The sequence below is a fragment of the Lycium barbarum genome, chromosome 6 (genome assembly GCF_019175385.1).
Source record: "Lycium barbarum isolate Lr01 chromosome 6, ASM1917538v2, whole genome shotgun sequence".
In the NCBI taxonomy this organism is placed as follows: Eukaryota; Viridiplantae; Streptophyta; class Magnoliopsida; order Solanales; family Solanaceae; genus Lycium; species Lycium barbarum.
In genome coordinates, this window is record NC_083342.1 from 136,540,865 (window position 1) to 136,561,837 (window position 20,973).

Here is a 20,973-nt window from a genome sequence, read left to right on the forward strand (position 1 = left end):
TAAGAGACGTAGAAATCAAATCCTCACAACCTTATACAATATTGCGCGCTATATTGTATATTGTCGACAAGATATCATGTTGTATCGGTTCGCAATTCGACATAACTTACTGAGATCTCATCACTTCATTATTTTCAGGTACCTGAACCTCTTATAAGGTTTATGAAGTGTTATGTCGTAGCTCTTCAAGAGCACATTGCCTCCTTATTATGATCATTTGCTCCTCCCTTTTTCAAGGATTATTATATTTGGAACCGATTGGTCTACCATGCTCCATGCACGCTGTAGACTTTGTCCTTCAGGGACATTAAGATCATTTTGTAGATCATGAAATAGTTGGGTCAGCAAATGCTTCCAGCATTTGACTTGAATTATCTGAGGATCATACTGATGATAATTCACAACATATTTCTTAGCTGCTTATTCTCTCCCCCTTATTTTAGTGACATATGTCCCCATTTTCTTTGGAAAAATCCATCTATGTGCATCATGGTATATCCATTAATCATGTACTGCACATCAAATGCTAAAAGATGGAAATATCTAGTTCCTGACCCTGAACCAAATATGAGGGGAGAATTTATCAAAATTTATTGATCTGAAGCATACAAGTGTTGTTGTATGCAATATATCATATCTCAGACCAACATCTGAAACTCTGTTCTCATAAGCAATGGTTTAGCTGTATTATAGAGGCATCCAATGCCAAACCAACTTAGATATAAACCGGCATTATCAAGATGATTGTCTTGATTACATATTCTGAAAATTGTGCTTCCAACTCAATTATTTTGAGCAAGCAACTTTGTAAATGTCAAACTGCCAATTGACAATAAACATACATGTGACTGTCTTAAATAGATGCATCTATTTAAGACATCACATTGCAGGTGAAGGGGCCCACATTCACCTTTTATATTTTTCAGAATTTTGGGGATTCAGTCCCAACATTAGCTGGTGTAATCAACTTATCATGAGAACAAGCAACACAAACAAATTCTTGAAGAATCTTCTAGTTCTTCAATATGTTTTTTAATACTCAATTAGCACATCAGATTTAAATCAGGACGATCAAAATGGTCTTGTCAACTGATAAAATTATATGTACCCGTAAACTTCAAGTTACTATGACGAGTACTATTTCTTTTAATAAACTTCTGGTTTACTATTGCATGAAATTTTATGTCAAAACTTCTGGTTTATTGTGACATGCGATCTCATCATGCTCGGGTAACGCTTTACACACGTGACCCTACCCGTAATAAGTTGGAGATATTCAATCTTCCAATCATCTGTAGTCTCAATATGATGACCATTTTTCTCGCTAGTAAACTTCAGGTTTACTATAATTTATTTTTCGATCGAAATAATTATGATTTGAGATGAATGGTACTATCATATATAAGCTCTTCGAGAGACATCAATTTGTTCACCATAATCATATATTATTTGGACACTGCTAGTGTCATGATACTTGTAAATAAATAATTAGCTCTTCTGGAGCCTTTGATCATTAATTTCTATTACCAAATATTTCTTAAATACTTCCGGTACCATTAAAGCAAATTCCGACACTACTGGTGTCACGAAATAAACATTGAATTCTAAACTTCAATATTTCAAACATCTCCCTCAGGGAGATTCATGATTAACTGAGTATTTTGTATCTAAGCTCAAACACATAATAATCAAATCCTTCATAAAGAAATATATTAATTGTTATTTCCTTCAAGGAAATCAATAACAACTAACCATAATGTATTAATGTGGTTATAGGAGAAAGCATTCTACTCTACTTCCTTTTGCCTTAGAAATATGTTTCGACGTACGACAGGTACATGCAGCAATGTCTGAATTTCATACCACCAGAATATAACATCTACATTCCTTGTATTTTATCCCTCCAGGAGATAAGTTGTGGTATTTGTTCATTCACTTCGGGGAATGAAACCTGATTATTTAAATGTGCTTGAAATACGACGCTCATCAATAGCTCGTTATTTTGCTCAAACACAAGAAAACATTGCTTCAGAGTATTTCTCAGATATTTTGGTAATTCTTTCTGCTTCAGGAGTAAAGTTTCACAGTTTTACTGCTTCGGGAGTAAAGTTTCAAGTTTACCACTTCGGGAATAAAACATATAATATTCAGAATATTTCTTCTCAATTATTCTACCTCTTCTGGAGATGGATCATGATATTTTCATAATCAAATGCATGTTTATATTTATAGGCTTTACTACATATTATCACATTCACTTCAGGGAATGGATCTATATTTATAACATTTATCAAAAGTTTTAATTCTTCAGGAATAAAACATAATTATCTGAACGCGCCTTAAGCATATCAAACCGTGATAGCTTATAGCCTCTTTTATGATATTGCTACTTCAGGAGCAAATCGAGACATACATATAATGTGGAGAATTTTTCTCTAACACATCTTCAATCATAAACACAATAAGCCCGTAAAAATATTACCACTTCTGGTGTTCACGGATATAAACTCATTTAATCAATTCATATTTGCGAACTAACCTTCCAGTAGAATATTGGCATAAGGCCTTCAGCAACTTTGGTTTCAAGATATTTTGGCAAAAAGAGGCCGAAGTGCTATATTCCATAGTAATATTTAAAAAAAGAAAGGCCATGTTTCTTACTACGTTGATGGTGAGCTTCTCCCAAAAATCAGTTTAAAATTTTCATAGTTGTTAAAGTCAACAACAATCAACCATCAAAACAAAGATAGAAAAATACTTGAAACATGTTACCTGAACTGTTTAGACTAAATAAGTACTGCAAGTCCTTTACTTTATCTCGAGGAGGCAACGACTTGTACTAAGTGTAATTCCAAGAATTGCACCTTCGAGACTTTCAAAGTATTTGCTCAAGATGGCTGAGGCTCGTGCTGATAACGTGTTATAAAATAAAACTATGAAGTAAATACACAGAAGAAATATATAGAGAGAATATGTAGAGAGATATCAGATTATCTTACTTCTGCTCTTTCAACATTGCATCTGTGCATCCTATTTATAGGAGCAACATACAAAGGAGATATTTTGGGATATTTCCAAATTAATGGATATCCACTAGTTGGATATTTATAACACCTTTATATTAATTATCACATGGGAAATTTATTAATTTTGTGGGCTTGGGCCATAAGATGGCCGGCCACCCCTCTCCTTTGGGCCTTAATTCGTTTTTTATTTTTTTGGGCCAACTCGGTTGATCCCGAGTTGGGCCTAGCCCACTGACCTTTCGACCTTAAAACGTCCATATCTCCTTGTACCGACGTCACCTGAGAACCCACGACCTATGGTTGGAAAGCTAATTCAATTATCTACAACTTATATTTCTTGGTATTTTTTCAAATTCCAAACTTATAATACCGTTTTTGCCCCTAGAAGTCAGATCACCCGAAAACGTTTTCTTAAAAATATTCGTTTGGAGGACTTCCACTTTGATTTGGCCCAAGGGTCCTTCTTGAGTTGTGTTTAACTTCACATATGTGATTCATATGACTTTTCAGATGTCCAAAAAAAAATCTCGATGCGTGGGCCCCACCTCAGCTTACAAATAATCCGACGTAAAAAAAATACGGGATATAACAGATATAATTCAGCCATTCTCACTATTTTTGTTATGTCAAAACTAGAAAATGAATCAATTGGATTCAAGCAAGCTACTTCATTAAGAAAATCACTAGTCACCTAATTGAAACGCTCATTGAGTTCTTGTAGCTGCCAATCAATAATTTTATAAAACAAATCCACACGGTAATGATGCAAAGTAGTGTAATCAACTACTTTACGTCGTGATCTTCCAGAGTTAGCATATGGATCATCATAATTAGGCAATGAAATTTTATGCTTGATACAAAAAGTTTCTACCTTTTCTTTAAGTGAATCCCATCCAGAATGCTTTTCTAAGAGAGGATCCCATTCATTATCTCTTAAAGCTTGCAACCTTCTCTTGCAAACCTTAACAAGAATCATGGCATTTGCAATATCTTGTTCCTTTTTTTGTAATGACACATTAAGATCATATGTGATTCCTAAAACATCAGTCATCAAATGCAACAAGAAAACAGTCTCAAATGTTTGACAACTTCTAAGAAATCCCGATGCACTAGCTCTTTCATCCGGAGTACTTGCATTTACAACAAGAGCATCAAGTACATCAACAATAGAGGCAAAGTTACTAATAAAGTTTCCAAACGACTTGTAGTGAGATCCCCAACGAGTATCACCGGCTTTAATAAGGCCAAGTTCTTGATTCGGGCCTCTACCCGTTTCTAGCTCACCCATATCTAATGCTTTTCGGAGTTTTTGTTTTTGAGATTCTCGAAATCCATCCACACGTTTAAAAGAAGCTCCCAACACATTCAAACATTTGAAACCAAGAGTATAAGTTCTCCCACTTGAACACACTTTTTAGAAACCGCAACAAGAGTTAGTTGAAGTTGATGAGCAAAACAATGAACGGAATGAGCCGATCTACTTTCTTGTTTGATCAATGTTTTAAGACCACCAAGCTCACCTTGCTTATTGCTTGACCCATCATAACATTGCCCCCGTACATAAGATAAAGTTAAATAATGGTGAGCGAGTACATCCACAATTGCTTTCTTTAGAGATAACGCACTAGTTTCTTTAACATGAACAAGTCCAATAAATGCCTCCATCACAAATCCCCTTTTATCAACATATCGTAAACAAATAGCCATTTGCTCTTTGTGTGACACATCTCTAGATTCATCAACCAATAGAGAAAAGTAGTCACCATTTAAGTCCTCTGTTATAGCCTTAATTGTTTCAATCTTACAAGCACTCACAATATCTTTCTGGATATCATGAGAAGTCATTTTATTATTTTTTGGAGCTTTTCCTAACACATAAGGTTGAATTTGATCACATTTATCCGCGTACCATGAAAGAACTTCAAGAAAATTACCTTTGTTCAATGACGATTCACTCTCATCATGACCGCGAAGTGCCAAACCTTGATTCAAGAGAAGTCGTACCACATCGATTGAAGCATTTAAGCGAACCGAATATTCATGCTTACCTTTATCATCCAACTTGTAAAATGCAACCTGAATGGATTGTTCTTCTCGCATTAGATCTTCACTCATTCTTTTTGATTGATTATGAACACTATTTGGTGGACCAACGTGCGATAGCAAGCTATCCTTTCTATACTAATTTTTAAACCCTTTAGTCGAAAATACATTACCACCACCTTGATGAATGCTTTCACCTTGAAACAAATAACAAGGCAAACAATAAGCTGCATCTGCACTTGTACTATATTCCAACCAATCAGGAAATTCATCAAACCATTTAGAAACAAAACGACGTGGTATTCCAGAAATATCAGTTTTAGGAAACTTATGATCCTTAGGTTGGCAAGGACCTTTTTTAATGTATGCCCTCCTTACCTCATCACGAATGTTTGGATGATAATCCAAAATTCGAGTTCTTTCGGTCGGGTCAGCCTTTAGATCATTTACATCAAATTCTTGTCTCTGAGAAGAGTGAGACGATGGTATTTCTGCTTGGTTGGCATTTTCATCTCGGCCTAGTTGATTTTGATTCTGAGAAGAGCGAGACACCAAACTTTTTTTTGGTACTTTCTGAAAATATTTCTCCATTCAAATTGAAATAACAGTCAAATGTGATGCACTTATTAGAAATCAATCATACAAATCACTCGCTGAATATGTAAAGAAATTAAAAAAACACAAAAATTCAGTTGGTACATCTAACACAGTACACTTCTACAATTGAAGATAGGTCCTAACTACATAATTTTTCTTGCCATCAGCCCATCACCTAGAAATAAAAAAAAAATCTCTACTGAAAAAGTAGCAATATATAAAAATCCCTAATTTTTCTTCCCATCACCTAGAAATAAAAAAGAAAAGAAAAATTACATGCTCTCAATGATGTTATTTACTTACATCTATTAACTGGCGTTATGGTTGCGGACCTTGCGGTGATAGTTGATAGCGGTGGTCGGTGGTGCAGGTGGTTTTTTGATGGAGTAAGAGAAGGCAGAGTCGCAGAGGGGATGACAGTGGTGGGAAAGAAAAGCAAAGGGAGGTTTTTAGTTTATGAGGAAAAGAGGTGTTTTGGGTAGAAAATAGAATTTTGACTATGTTAATACAAAATAAGATGGCTTCTGCTGGAAGATAAAAAGTTTGATGAGTAACTTTTTTTTTATTTTAAAAGAAAAAGTCACCACTTTTTAAAAGTTGTGGACTTGTGGCAATACGGAGTAGTGAAAATAGACAACTAGTTTCTCTAATGCAAAAATAAAAAAAGTTGTGCCACAGCGGGGATTTGAACTCGTGTCCTCAGCGATAATTTGCACACCCTTAACCGCTAGGCTATCCTTCATTTCTATGTCAAGGTTGTTCATTACTAGTATATATCCACAAAGTTCTATATTTAACATAGGCACTCGACAATTTTTTCCGACGAAGGGTGTTCATATGACCACCTTTCGTCGGCTTTGGATCCGCCCCTGTTCCATCTGTCTTCTATTTCTCTTCCTAAGGCTCCTGTTAATTTATTAAATAATTTTTTACCTAACTCTTGATCAAAAGCATTTCCACTAATGGTACAATAATAAAAATAATCATCTAATTTTTTTTAATATGAAACCAACTACTTTGCTGTAGTTACTTTATTAAAACTTACTTTAATGAAGTTATTTTATCTATATTGTCTTCTACTCATTGCTGCTTTTTTCAACGAATCTTTTTTTTTCTTCTTTTGTCTTTGGCTATCATAATTACCTCTTTTACTAATTTCTTCATGTGTCTAAATTATGTAGTGCAATGGAATCAAAACTCATTCCAGAATCTACGTCATTTGGATCTTGCGAGTCATGAAATGCACTGTTCTGAAAATTTACCATGTCTCCTTCAAGATCTGAGTTATGGACTGGCGACATCCTGGTATCAGAGCAAGAAGATTTGCTCTTTGGTATCAAAGCAAGAAGATTTTCTCATTTTCTTATAATATAAATTTTATATATATACTTATACTAGAGGGTGTATGCCCGTGTTGCGCACGGGCCCAACACTTTGAATTATAATGTATTTATATATATGTAATTGCGTACAATTGTAAAAGTTTATGTATTGAATAGTGTTAGTATATGTATTTTATATTGGGTAGTGTTATTATGGTTAATTTTGAAGTAGTTATTGCCATTTAGGATTTAAGTCACATCTTAGGTGAATGAAACTATGCAAGTAAAGGGTAGCCACATTAATTAGTATCACATTTTTAAATGTTGCGTCCGTGCGCAGCGCGGGCAATATTGTAAGTAACAATAAATCCTGAAAAAGAGAATATCTAGGGGTTTACTAAGGCATCAGTGATGCATAATTCGATATCTAAATAGAAATTTTAACATAATTCAAAACAAAAGAATAATGCTAACATCTACTACCTCTAAAAGAATGCACGATATCGTAAAAGATGAAAGTGAGACTAAGTTCATTGACAATGACTACTTGAAGAATGAAAAAAAAAAGAAAAGTCTGAAAAGTTTTGGAATATCAACGAAAATAAATCATCTACTCTTTCCAAGACAACTATGATAAAGTAGAAATCCAAAGGAATTCAGGCGAGTAGAAATAATAGGTGAACTTTGTACTATTTTAGCTTGAAAGTGCATGTTTGATGGAATAGGTTGACAGAAAAGAAGATAAAGACAAAGACAAGGAGACATACCAATGATTGGATAAAAATTCTATATATTCTAGCTCTTAGAATGTATTGTTGTATGTATGAAGGGCTTTGAAAATAGAAACACTTTCCTTCACGCTGAGTTGAAAAGAGTTGGTATCAACAATTTGTGACGACCTTGAGCAATTACAGTTAAGTACAGGGCATAATTTCCTTGAAAAATGGTACTATCATTGATAATCGAAAGCAATATAATTAAATCTAGAGCAGAACTTTCAACAACTGCTTAAAAATTCGCTGCCTTTTGTCTGTGTTAGCAAAACACTGTCAGGGCAGTCCCATTGCTTGAAGTGGATTTATGTTTGTTTGTCTCCTACTGAATATAGTATAAGACAACTAAAATAAGTTTGCATTGTTTATGCATATATACATTTGTCTATTACATTGATGATTGCACTGTCATATATACATCATTTATATTACATATTTACAGAAAAAGTATTTTCTTAGTAGTAATCATGCATGTTGTAGTTGTGCAACGCCATGGTTGACAAAATACCTGTAGAAATTTGTTGTTAAAATTAATGCAAGTTTTCAGGTGATGGATGTAGAGAGTGTAGTAGTAGTGCAGTTCTGCTAGCTGTGTCATGTACCTTTTTAAAGCAGGGGGCGTCAAAATCATTTTAAGCCCCCACCTCTCCACCAACCATATACACAGTGAAGTGCACAGCTAATTCTAGTCTGAAAACCTAGTTTCCCCTGTAAATACTAAAAACATATTCTCTGTTAACAATTACTTCCTCATCCCAATTACTATTCTGGGTGTCAATTGAAACATTATTCAAATTCTTTTAACAAACAAAAAGTTACAATTTTTTTCGCTACATTAGGAAAGACAATAAATTACTTTAAAAACTTTCATAAGCAACATGACTTGAATCCACCAAGAGGGGGAAAAAACTCTATTTCCTCCTATAGTCAACCTGGTTGACAAAGTATTTATCTCCTATAGTCACACACTGAAAATTACTTCCCCCATCCCAATTACTATTCTGGGAGTCAATTTAAACATTCTTTAAATTTTTTTAACAAACAAAAAGAGCAGCAGACCCTCTAGAATTTTTCTATAAGATGTGGAGTCAAAAGAGTAACATGTCATGCATAATTCAGCAAGGAATAATACACATCATAATATATAACATCCAAACAAATCAAATTAGTAAAGAAAAATGTGAATTTGGATATATGTTCCAGATGTACCATAGAGATCCATCAACACATCAAATTGGAGTTTAAAATTAGAGTGTTGTTTTTAGCGAATGAAAAGCATCTGTTATGCATTTTTGTTGGCCAAAGAAAGGAAGTTGCCAACTTTTTTTAATCAAGTTTCTATTAGCATAGCGGAGAATAAACAACCAAATCTTCGAAGAGAAAATGTTGCAGCATATATGCAACGTGTAATGGCTCATATGTCCTAAAGACAACGTATTATCCATCTAAAAGTTATGGAGTACCAAACAGTAAATAGACAAAAGACATATTGATTAGAAGGCACAAAAATTGAATAAAAAAAACATGAAGTATGAGAATTTATTTAGAGAGTTGCAGAATCAGATAGATGGAGATAAGAAGATATGGGTGGAATTTCATGATATTGAGGATGTCATTTATGAAATATCGAGCAGAAATACTTATCAGAACAGTGGAAAAGATAGGAAGAGTGTTTCCTCTGAAAAATTGCCTAGAAATATGGAGGTTTAGATATGTGATCCCAACACCTATGCCCTACAGTAGATATTATTGTATATCTCAATTTGGCAGAATACATAAAACCCAAATGCTAGTACAAAGAGTGCTAAAATTTCAAAGTGAATCAATCCAACTACTACTGAATAGAATGGAAGTTTTGAAGAATTACCCTAAAACTTTCCATACTAATAACTTCTAACATAACACTATAAAAATACATTCACGTGTATTAGTACGAAAGTCTCATGCTCATTATGTATTATAAACATAATTATAGTCTCTCTCTCTCTCTTTTTTTCCTCCCTTTATTTTAACTGCTAAAGTAGAATGAAAGTAGCACTGTTTCATAAAGCACAAAAGGAGTCATTTTAACCATTTTTATTGACAAAAAATGAAGTAGCATTGTTTCAACTAAACAAAAAAGTCAAAGACATAAATAAGATATCATTGCATATCTCAATTTAGCAGAATACATAAAATCCAAACAGAGAAGTGATATTTGTAACGTAAGCTAGAGAAGATTCTCCAAGATGGTAACTTTAATAATGGTAATAAGTAAGGAGAAGATTCAGTTATGTGTGAAATTGTAAGACTTACATCTCCAGTAGCTTTCACTCCCTTTTGAGAGGAGTCTTGGTTTCTGTTTTCTGTCTAGTGCTGGAAGGTCTGTCTTTGGTGGGCAGGTTCTGCTGATTCGTTTGGTCGAAGCTAATCTCCATAGCCTTGCGCTTGCTTGCTTCAGCAGTGTTGATCATTGGTGTAGTTGGTAATGGTTGGTTGGTAGGTTATTTTTCTTCATAATTCATGATAGCTAGCTTATCTTGATTTTTGGAAAATAATCTTTTCATCTGGATTCTGAAAGTCTTTGGTCCCAATTGTTTATGCGCATTGTCAAGTAGCAGCACTTTTCTCTACAGTGAGAAAAAGTTAGTTAGTCATGATGATTGTCATAAGTTTATAAATTCGATGATATAAAATACCTGTGCATGGCAGATTTCATAAATCTCTTGTACAGTGAGGTTCAGCATCTTCGTTGCTGATTGATCCGAGATGGAGGCTACTGTGCTACCAGTGCGATCCATGACCATAACTTCAAATTGGATTATGTCATAAAGTAATAAAAAACAATTTCAAGTTTAATAAGTGGCAACATGGGCCCAAAATATGTTAATCATTTTAATTTTATGCACTAATAAGATTTCTCGAACATGCGTAAACATCATTTGAACGATCATATTCCAAGACTAAAACGTGAATATAATCTATGGTATAAGATCCTCCTCCTATTTTTATATTTACGCGAACAAAGTAGTTTCATAGTAGTTTCAGCGGTTAATGTAAGTGTAGATGTCTTTTAGTATTTCTTTAAAGGTTGAATATTTGTCGATGTTATGTTTATCAGTAATACCTGGGAATAAGTTGGGTGGATCTTTCGCACTGGATGCAGTAGATTGGCCTTGGTGAAGTAGTTCTTAAAAATGGCATTTTACAATCTGAGCATGCCATGGAGCAGAAATGTTGGTCTTCATTTATCAGTGAAAGTTGACCGTCGATATAGAGTATTTGTCCCTGTAAATTAACAAACTGATTTAGTTTTGTTGAGTGATAAAATCCCGTGACGACAAAATAAATTGAAGAAACAATTTGACAATAATCTAACAATGCAGAAGAGTGACACTTACTTAAATTAAAGAGGCTGAACAGACATATGTACACAATCACTACAACACAAAGTTAAACCTACAGCAAATAAGATCAAACAAAATATAACAATCCAACTATTAGTAATATAAAACTTATTGTTATTTTGTAAAAGGTGGAAAGAATTTAAAATGGAAAATTTACGTAAAATCCAACCAAGAAATTTCACGAACACATTCAACCAACTTTGTCAATAACATAAATAAAGTTCCAACTTTATAGTAATGGCAAAAATCAGACAACATTAACACTATTATGTTTCATCACTGTTCAATCTTTCTTCGACTCTATTCTCTACCCATATTCCCTATCCAAATGTTTCTAAAAAAGGTGCTCTGTAAAATGAGCTTTGGCTTATTATTAATTTTCATGGATGGCTGAAGTGAAATCTAAGCTATATAAAGTACCCACTATCCCTTTTCTTTCTTACTTTCTTTTCCTCTTTCATTTCGTTTCAATTTCCAGCCTTTTGTCAATTTTCCATTCGATTGAGTTGATTTTTTTTTTGTTTCAATTTTGCTGCTTTGTGGGCACTTTGAATTGTCAAGTTAAATGCCTCAGCCCTCTTAGTCTTCCCTATCCTTGCTCTTTCCTACCCATTTCTCTTACACATATTATCAAACACCTTGTACTTAAATCCCCAAAATCCTAGTTTCTACTTTTTAGAAGACGATGCTCAAATTAGAAGAGTTCAAAAATTGGTAATATAATAAAGTATCAAAGCTGGTGAATTTTATTACATTAAGGTGGAGTCGGCTAATCTATCACCATTTTGAAAGCACTTCATTCCAATTGGTGCCAAAAAGATCAATTTTAATAAAACCCAGCTGCTAAAGTTGCAGATAGATTGGAATATCCATGTTGATCGATTCTTTTAAGACAATCCAGATGCTACAATTGTAAGAAAAACTAAAAATGCATAATAATAGTGGGAAAGAAACAATTGTTAAGACAACAAATAGTTAAAAGTACAGAAAGATTTGGAAAATCAACAACAATAGAGGAAAAAGAATTAAAATTTGAGACAACCCAGAAACTAAAATTGCAGAATACTTTCAATATGATTAACCTCTTAGTCTTCCCTACCCTTGCTCTTTCCTACCCATTTCTCTTACACATATTATCAAACACCTTGTACTTAAATCCCCAAAACCGTAGTTTCTACTTTTTAGAAGACTGATGCTCAAAGTAGAAGAGTTCAAAAATTAATACCTGATATCTGAAAATTGCAGCACCAGTCTGAGCAAAATTATACTATATTTTTGGCGGTATAAATTGATGAGAAGCTTCTTGATTTACTGTATGTGAAGAGGATGAAAACTATCTGGATTGGGTTTTGGGCGGAAGTTGTAGCTTCTACTACTTTGTAGAAGTTTCTGGATCAAAGCTGGTGAATTTTATTAAATAAATTAAAAAGTGAGTCCAGCAAACATCAAAGCTGGTGAATTTTATTTTCAATTAAACAGTGGGTCCACCAAACGGACGACGAAGCTGCCTCTTTAACCGGCTCTTCTAAAGGGTACTAAATCTTATATACATAAGTTATGGATATATATATATAAAACTTTTATATATATACAAACATAACATAACATATATAAATATACTTAAGTTTAAATAAATAAATACTATAAGCAATGGTTTCAACATGGCTGCTTCCTAGCCAATAAATTTCAACTTAAGGTCATAATGGACTTTTCATCTCTTTATTTATACGTGTCTTCAATGCTGTAACCCAATAGCCACGTAGCATATTATCTTTTATCCGTCCTTTACATCTTGTTCGATGTCATCGTTCTTTTTCTCTCTTTAGGCGTTGCAGTCGGTGCTACTTTTCTTCGTAGAAGGTATGTGTCTCTGTTTATCAATTTTACCATATCTTCTTATCCTTTGTCTTGCTGGGTTCTATTTTGGGTTTCTTTCCATCTTTAGTAATTTCGAAATTGAATTGATGTTGTGGGTTCTCTTTCACTGCTTCGTCTCCGATCTTCCCTCAGGTCTCCTTCTGGTTTCTCTTAATTTTCTTGAGAAAGGAAATTTCGACCCGATGAATTGGAGGAAGAACAAAATTGAGAGAATGGTTGGGCGTAATTGATTTGATCCCCCGATATAAAGGTACATTCCTTTTGTTTCTATGTATCAATCATGCTTGAAAATTATTTCGGTTGCTCTTCAACAGCCCTATCGGGCTTGTTTCCTTTATTAGCTGTCCAATGATATTATCGACTTTTTGACACAGAATTCAAACATCACTATCTGCTTATTGTTCACTATTCTCATCATATACTTCAAGATCTGAGTTATGGACTGGCGATATCCTGGTATCAGAGCAAGAAGATTTGATATTTGGTATCAAGCAAGAAGATTTTCTCATTTTCTTATAATATAAATTTTATATATATATTTATAATCTTATATACATAAGTTATGAATATATATAAAACTTTTATATATATACAAACATAACATAACATATATAAATATACTTAAGTTTAAATAAATAAATATAAGCAGTGGTTTCAACATGGCTGCTTCCTAGCCAATAAATTTCAACTTAAGGTCATAATGGACTTTTCATCTCTTTATTTATACGTGTCTTCAACGTTGTAACCCAACAACCACGTAGCATATTATCTTTTATCCGTCCTTTACATCTTGTTCGATGTCATCGTTCTTTTCCTCTCTTTAGGCGTTGCAGTCGGTATTACTTTTCTTCGTAGAAGGTATGTGTCTTTGTTTATCAATTTTGTCATACCTTCTTATCCTTTGTCTTGCTGGGTTCTATTTTTAGGTTTTATTTTGGGTTTCTTTGCATCTTTAGTAATTTTGAAATTGAATTGATGTTGTGGGTTCTCTTTCGCTGCTTCGTCTTCGATCTTCCCTCAGGTCTCCTTCTGATTTCTCTTAATTTTCTTGAGAAAGGAAATTTCGACCCGATGAATTGGAGGAAGAACAAAATTGAGAGAATGGTTGGGCGTAAAGACCCATGCCTTTACATCTTTACATAATACACACAGTTGGCGATATGGGTCTATGTTGAGAAGTTGGAAATTTGATAGATGAAAGGAAAAATAACTAAATGAATTTGCATTTATTATGTACTGATTAATCACGATTGGCTAACTGATTTTTAGTATGAATTTTGTAGTCCTTGCCCGTCATCAATCTTTTCGTTTTGTTGTGTTTTATTTTATTTATAATTGCAGCATCCATTGTCCTAGCTGCCATTAATTACTGATGCGTCTTCATTTTCAATTAGGTCCCGACCAATGGAAAGATTATGATTTGTGCAATGTATAATGGTTTTACAAATTACAGGTATGTGCGAAATTTCTTTTGTTCCACCAAATTTTGAGTGGTTTATCACTCTCATTGTCGGCACAAGTTCCCTTTATCAGATATGTTTGGATGTGAAGAGATGAGAATATTATTAGTCCTTTTTATGTTCTTATTGTGTTTGATAATGCTCTAAAGAAGGCAAAAAATATGGCCTTCTCTGTTAGGAACTTAGGTGCAAGTAATATGTATTATCTTTCATTTATTTTTTGTGGTGGTTCTTTGGGGTTTCTATCTATCCATTTCATAATTCGAGGAAGGATATTTACATTTTTGCAGACAAGGATGATTTAAAGTTGTGATTTTGATGAATAGGTAAAGCCGTATTTGTTTAGTCTCAAAGACAAGAGGGTACCAGCTTATGATGGTTTGCCCTTTTCATTGTGAATGGGTTATTTTGCTCACTGCAAAAGAAACAATCTTCCCTGATTGAAAACTATTATGGATCCATGGAAGAAGCAAATATTCTTACCTCTTAAACTACTCCGGTCAAACTTTCATATAAAAGCCCCCCCTACCAAATTAATGTGCAATATTCTACATAAATATTCCTCAATTATGATTATTGATGTATTCAACTCACTGTATCTGTTAACTTTAAAGAAAAAGAAAATAATTTGAAATCCCGGAAAATATTACTGTTTGGTTCTGTTATTGAAAAAGCTTTTTGTTGAACTGCTGCTATCACTCCTGATGGTAAGAATTTTTTTTCTCTGTATTTTCTCCCAGGGATATCAACACTGATTTTAAGTTCACTTGAAAATGACTCTTTATTTAGATTATTGAACATTAAAAGAAATTTAATCAGAAAAGTTGACCTCGACATGGCTGCTTCTTAGTCTATAAATTTCAACCTAAGGCCATATTGGACCTTTTCGTTACTTATTTATACGTGTCTATCAATTCTGCAATCGAACAACTACGAGTCCTTCGGCCCAAAAACTCAACAAAATGCCGCATCAGTTCTTGGATGCTTCACGACGGCTTCCAAATTCTCTGTTAATACTACTGGATTTTGCTTTGCAGGTTTAGATTGTAATGGAGAAAATGTGGCAATTGCAAAAAGGTCAAAGTAAAGGGCGGCGAAATTGAGTGTTGCTGATGAAGTCTAATCCACTATGAACAACACTGAAATGGGTTGTTTAAGATCTGATGGTAATGATGAGATTCACAATGTTTCTGTTCGGAAGCGGTTTAAGTTTCCAGAAAAGGTATGACATTTTAGCTCAATTAGTATATATCGATCTAAAATTGGAATGTATTGTAAATAGTAATTGGTCCGCTTATTCATAACCCATTCCAGAGTTGCAGTTTTTTATGCTTCTGTGCTCTCGGCTTCTTCGCAAGGAGTATTCTGACTGTTCTGTCTTGCCCGTGCCTTTGTCTTCATTTAGGTATTGTTGCATCTGAGATTTTCTGATTCTTCTTGATTTTTATTTTATCTTGTGGTTTTGTTTTTATGTTCTGCTGTTTTCTCCTGTGTTGTGTGTCCGTTCTCTCAATTTGCCTATGGTTTGGTGTTTAAAGATTTCTGAATTTTAAGGTTCAAAGTTCAAGCATGATAAACTTCTCAAACTCGACATTGCTGGTTGCATACCTTGTGTGATGTGGCTTAACCAGCGAAGTTCGCTTTAGTATCATGGGTAAATGCTAACAACTGCTTATTACTCAATAACTGTACAGGTATTTTTGCCAAATGCTCCTAAGAAGAAGGCTACAAAGCACAGACAAAATGCGGGAGAAATACCACACCACCATTTCCAACATGTAAATAGTGTGGCATGTACATATATTTTTCTGATATGTGATGTAAATTATGCAGCCATGGATGTAAACAATATAACAAAAAGCGTCCCACCGTTGGGTACAATATCTGCGTGTAAATAATATCTCCAGTTGGCTAACAAAAAGCGTCGCAGCACGGGCCATCACCCCCTAGTTATATATATATATATATATATACTTAGAGTAACATAACATATACAAATATACTTAAGTTAAAAATATACAATCTTGAGTTTCTTAATACTTATAACCTGGATATATATAAAACTTATATACAAACTAATAAACTATAGTGTTAATTTATGTGCAAAATACGTAATTAAGCAAAAAAAAATCGTTTTTGGGCTAACCGGTTACCGGTTACCGGTTCCGAGCCGGTTAGAGCAAAACCGACCGGCTAACCGGTACCGGTAACCGGCAACTTTACCGGTTCGGAAATCGGTAATCAGTCAGTTTGCTAACCGGAATCGGTTCTGGTTCCGGGTCAACCGGTTTACAGGCTCAAGTTGCGGTGATCTTTCTTTATTCGGCCAATGAAATGATCATTAGAATTTAACTTTAAAATACTTACAATTATACAAATAAATTGCAGATTCTCATCACTTCAAACCAATTATACATGTAACTTGTAAGAGATATTTCAGAACATCCAGAATTATATGGCTAGGTGCAATAATATGCTAAAGCTACTCTATGACTATGGTTACGTACTGTCATAAGATAAGTTCGTGTGAGGCTATTAATATAACGTTAAATGAGTGCACCTATACATATATGATACTAGCATGTTTCAATCAATTGCATGTAAATAAATTTTTTTGTGTGACCTTATTGATATTCAATGTTAAAGACGAAACACGCTAAATTTGAGAGCATGGTTTCATAAAGTATGAGTAAATTTTGCAAAACATTCAATAAATCTTCATCACGAAGGAGTAGAAAATATGGTTAAGGTTATCTGTCTTTAGTATTATTTATTTCGTTGGTAGATGACCTAGGATCCTTGTGTGTAACACTAAATTTATCCAGTCTCCATCATTAATTCGAGATTTCCGGTTCAAGTCTTAAAAATAGAGGAATTCTTAATGAAAAGTCCTTCTTGTTTAATAGACCATACATGATGAAATCAGTTACTACCAGATACCAGATGGTTAAATAAACAAAACAAAACAAAAAATCAAATAATTACATTAAACAAGCAATGGGACATAACACACAACAATAATCAAAATACGAAATAAATTATCCCATATTAATCCAAAAATACTCAAAAAAAAAAAAAAACACAGAACAAACAAACCCAAAATAACAAGAAACAAATTATAAGAGAAGATTCAACTCAAGGATAAGCCACAATAACAGATGCAATAGCAGGAAGGTCCACAATAGAGTGCCTACTGAATCCGGCAGCAGTAAAAATATGAGCCCATTCTTTTGCAGTTCTTTCCTTTCCATTAGCTGTGTGAGCCATCAGCATCATATCTAGCATAAAACCAACATCCTTGATACTTTTGTCATTGCCTCTTTTCTCCTCAAGAACTGCCTCAACAATTATCACTTTTCCTGTGTCTTTTGGAATAATCTTTATGCAGTTTTTCAAGATTTGAATGCATTCCTCATCACCCCAGTCATGTAAGACCATCTAGTATTCACCACAAGGTACAAAATAAAACCCGAAAATTAAATAAAAATAAAGAATGTACATTAAAGGGCAAAGGTGCAAATATACCCCTCAACTTTGCTATTTAGAGCAGATATACCCTCGTTACAAAAGTGGTGTACATGTATATGGTGCAAATATATCCCCTGCTGTTACAAAATGGTGCAAATATATTCCCGCCGTTACAAAATGGTGCAAATATACCCTTTTCGCTGACGGGTTCTTTTTTAAAAATCATTTAGATTTTAATTTAAAAAAACGTCACATGACTTTAAAAAAAAAGTCTATCCATTTTTTTTAGTATACATTCTTTTCTAAAGCCACATAGTAATTTTCTTTTCTGATGGATCGGGTCTAGTTCGTTTAAAAAAATGGGTAGACTTATTTTTTTTAAAAGTCATGGAGATATTTTTTTAAGCGAATCATACCTGACACACCAGAAAAAAATTACATGGCTTTAGAAAAATATGTCTACTAAAAAAAAATAGGTAGACTTTTTAAAATTTACGTGACATTTTTTTAATTAAAAAATATCCTAAATGATTTAAAAAAAAAACTTCCGTTAGCGAAATTTTGCAAATTCTGTCCATGCAAATTCTGCCTCAAGGCCCAAATTGCATTGGCAGAATTCTGTTTTGCGAAATTCTGCCTTAATGCAGAATTTGCAAAGGCAGAGGGCAAAAATTAAAGACCACCCCTAGGCCCCGGCGTTCATTGCTGCCCTCTCTAATTATCTCTTGATTTAATAGCAAACTGGCTGATAATTATGTACAAATACTTAATTAATGGATTTAACTTCTATATAGTATCAATGTAACATATTTTTCTACTGCCAGGTTTCGTCAAAATTGTTTAAACATAAATACCTTTAATCAGTGGAATTAGGGACTTTATTTTGAAAATGATATTTTGAGACTAAAAAAAATTAAAGATTTTGGTCAAATTAAAAATGTCTATAAGCTCAAAAGTCATAAGTTATGGGTGACTAACTTATGACTTTTGACAATTTGACTTATAAGTATTTGACCTATAAGCCTTTGAGTGTTATCAAATGCGTAGATATATCTAAAGACACTTATAAGCTGACTCAACCAGCTTATTAGCTTACCAAACACCCTTTAATTTGCACCTTCAGCGGATATAAGATAAATAGTACTACTGTATAATAAATTTACCCAACTTACCATGAGGAAAGCAGCATGAGCATTAGGAACAGAATTAAACATATCCCCTTCAACATGTACAACACCATGACAATGAGGAGCAACAGACACAACATGATGAAGATCAAAGTTAATCCCACTAATCCATGGAAATGCCTTCACCAACATACCAAGAGTTGTACCATTACCTCCCCCAACATCCACCAATGACTCTATCCCTTTGAATATCTCCGCACAATTATCGATAATGGCAGGCAGTGTCACCCGTGCATGGCAGGCCAGGGCGTCGTTTATCAGCTTGCTATGCTCTGGATTGATTTTGGCGTACTCCCAAACGTCCTTTCCATGAGCTGCACTAAATGCTGCTGTATTTTCTGTAGAGATATGTAGTTAAGTAATTAAAAATAAACGCATTCTTAATAATTTTCTTAAATATAACGATCACAAATAATATCAAGGGTTTTGGGTTCAAATTTTACTGTCACTAAAAAAGAAAGATTTTTTTTTTTACGATGTAATATAGGATTAAGTAGTTGCGCCCACTTTAACAACTTCAAACTTTAAATGAGATTGAAGGTGTCAAAATCAACCAATTTTTATTGACCTGCCAAATTTGAACCGATTTACTTATAACTCGTTTGCTAACTTAACACAATGGTTGGGGATCTTAGTAGTTCAGTTGGTTGGCTACTTGAATTTTCACCTTATTAGTGAGAGTTCGATTCCCGCCTTGTAATCTCATAATTTAATAAAATTTAAGACTGTTTAAAAAAAAGGTAATTAACTTTCATTTTATTTATTTTTTTGGGCAAAAAGCAAAAATTGAAAAAGACGTGAGGTTGAATTTATATTGAGGGGTTGAGTTATAACGATGTTATTTGACCTATATTATTAACCCCAAGTTATTTTGATCCCAACAAACTTTAGGCGGTTTAGATTTTGATTTAGCCACCCCCGGCCTACAACCCCAACAAGATGATCACATAATTTAATATATTGATACCCTTTGCCAAAACGCGGGCACTGAGATAATGCCATGGCGCAAGCATGACCGGGCTACTTTCAAGTAGGACAAGAGCAGCCATGCTATTTCCTCCGTTTCTCATGAGCAGACGAGAAACCGGTGTTTGGACATAGCCCATTTCGCCATGTCCAATGGATACCTCTTTGAATATCCCCCTATTAATCAAGAACCTCATGATCCGATGTAGGGAAGAAGAAGAGCAGCCAAGTGCAGAGGACAATTGGTTTAAGGTGATGGGTTCTTGATGGGTTTCCAAGAAATCAGAAATCCCCAATTCAATAGCACATTTTGCTACAGCCATTTCAGTGAAACCAAGGATGCAGTTCCATATATCCTCTTGAGCTTGAGACTCAACTTGGTCTCCTTCATGGATTCTTGCAACTCCATTTGTTTTTTCCGCCATATGACAATTGTTTGAGAAAGCTATAAGATTTTGATATTTAGTGGTGCAAGCTAATTAAGTGATTCAGCTATTTATAGAATTACACCTTCCTCTAGCTACAAGTACTCCATGTTTGATGTTTCCCTCTTTAACCTCTTTAACATAATTACGAAATAAAAGTGTGTTCTCTCTATAGGCATTTGGTCGTAGATTTCAAATATTTTTCATTTTATTTGAAATTCATGAAGTTAGAGTTGAAGATGAAGATGAAGTTATGTTTGGTTATACTTTTTACAAAAGAGAGAAGAAAATACTTTATTTGAAATTTATGAAGATAGAACTAGAAAACTTGAAAGACTTTTTCAAATTTAGAATTCAACTCTAAGTTGGATTTCGAACTTTTATAACCAAACATGAATTTTGAAATAAAGTGAAAATTTGTTCTGAGAAAAAATAAATAATT

The 20,973-nt window shown here is 33.8% G+C and overlaps 4 protein-coding genes and 2 long non-coding RNA genes across 12 annotated transcripts; 1 reads left to right on the plus strand and 5 right to left on the minus strand.

The window, feature by feature from the left end:
* Positions 1–3,717: 3,717 nt before the first annotated feature.
* LOC132644761 (uncharacterized) lies at positions 3,718–4,314 on the minus strand. Its single transcript, XM_060361367.1, has one exon. It carries the CDS (start codon positions 4,312–4,314, stop codon positions 3,718–3,720), a length of 597 nt encoding a protein of 198 aa, XP_060217350.1.
* A 77-nt stretch (positions 4,315–4,391) lies between these two features.
* LOC132644762 (uncharacterized) lies at positions 4,392–5,141 on the minus strand. The gene has a single exon (XM_060361369.1). The coding sequence runs from the start codon at positions 5,139–5,141 to the stop codon at positions 4,392–4,394; it is 750 nt and encodes a 249-aa protein (XP_060217352.1).
* A 66-nt stretch (positions 5,142–5,207) lies between these two features.
* LOC132644763 (uncharacterized) lies at positions 5,208–5,660 on the minus strand. Its single transcript, XM_060361370.1, has one exon. The coding sequence runs from the start codon at positions 5,658–5,660 to the stop codon at positions 5,208–5,210; it is 453 nt and encodes a 150-aa protein (XP_060217353.1).
* A 2,438-nt stretch (positions 5,661–8,098) lies between these two features.
* LOC132599362 (uncharacterized) lies at positions 8,099–12,652 on the minus strand. Of its 4 annotated transcripts, XR_009566814.1 has the most exons (6): positions 12,373–12,652; positions 11,142–11,199; positions 10,868–11,028; positions 10,440–10,549; positions 8,364–10,370; positions 8,099–8,269 (listed from the first exon to the last, which is right to left on the minus strand). It is a non-coding gene; the product is annotated as an uncharacterized LOC132599362 (long non-coding RNA). The 4 variants fall into 4 exon arrangements; XR_009566811.1 differs by having other exon boundaries at positions 8,099–10,370; XR_009566813.1 differs by having other exon boundaries at positions 8,099–10,370; positions 12,230–12,652.
* Positions 12,653–12,909: 257 nt separating this feature from the next.
* On the plus strand, positions 12,910–16,398 carry LOC132600286 (uncharacterized). 4 transcript variants are annotated; one of them, XR_009567175.1, is made up of 7 exons: positions 12,910–13,007; positions 13,158–13,275; positions 13,400–13,509; positions 14,420–14,478; positions 15,523–15,707; positions 15,800–15,890; positions 16,180–16,398. It is a non-coding gene; the product is annotated as an uncharacterized LOC132600286 (long non-coding RNA). The 4 variants fall into 4 exon arrangements; XR_009567177.1 differs by lacking the exon at positions 13,400–13,509; XR_009567174.1 differs by lacking the exons at positions 12,910–13,007; positions 13,158–13,275; positions 13,400–13,509 and adding an exon at positions 13,652–13,883.
* A 1,055-nt stretch (positions 16,399–17,453) lies between these two features.
* Positions 17,454–20,635, minus strand: LOC132599363 (acetylserotonin O-methyltransferase-like). The gene is made up of 3 exons (XM_060312699.1): positions 20,108–20,635; positions 19,126–19,478; positions 17,454–17,923 (listed from the first exon to the last, which is right to left on the minus strand). Exons 1-3 carry the CDS (start codon positions 20,529–20,531, stop codon positions 17,621–17,623), a joined length of 1,080 nt encoding a protein of 359 aa, XP_060168682.1. The 5' UTR covers positions 20,532–20,635; the 3' UTR covers positions 17,454–17,620.
* Positions 20,636–20,973: the final 338 nt, after the last annotated feature.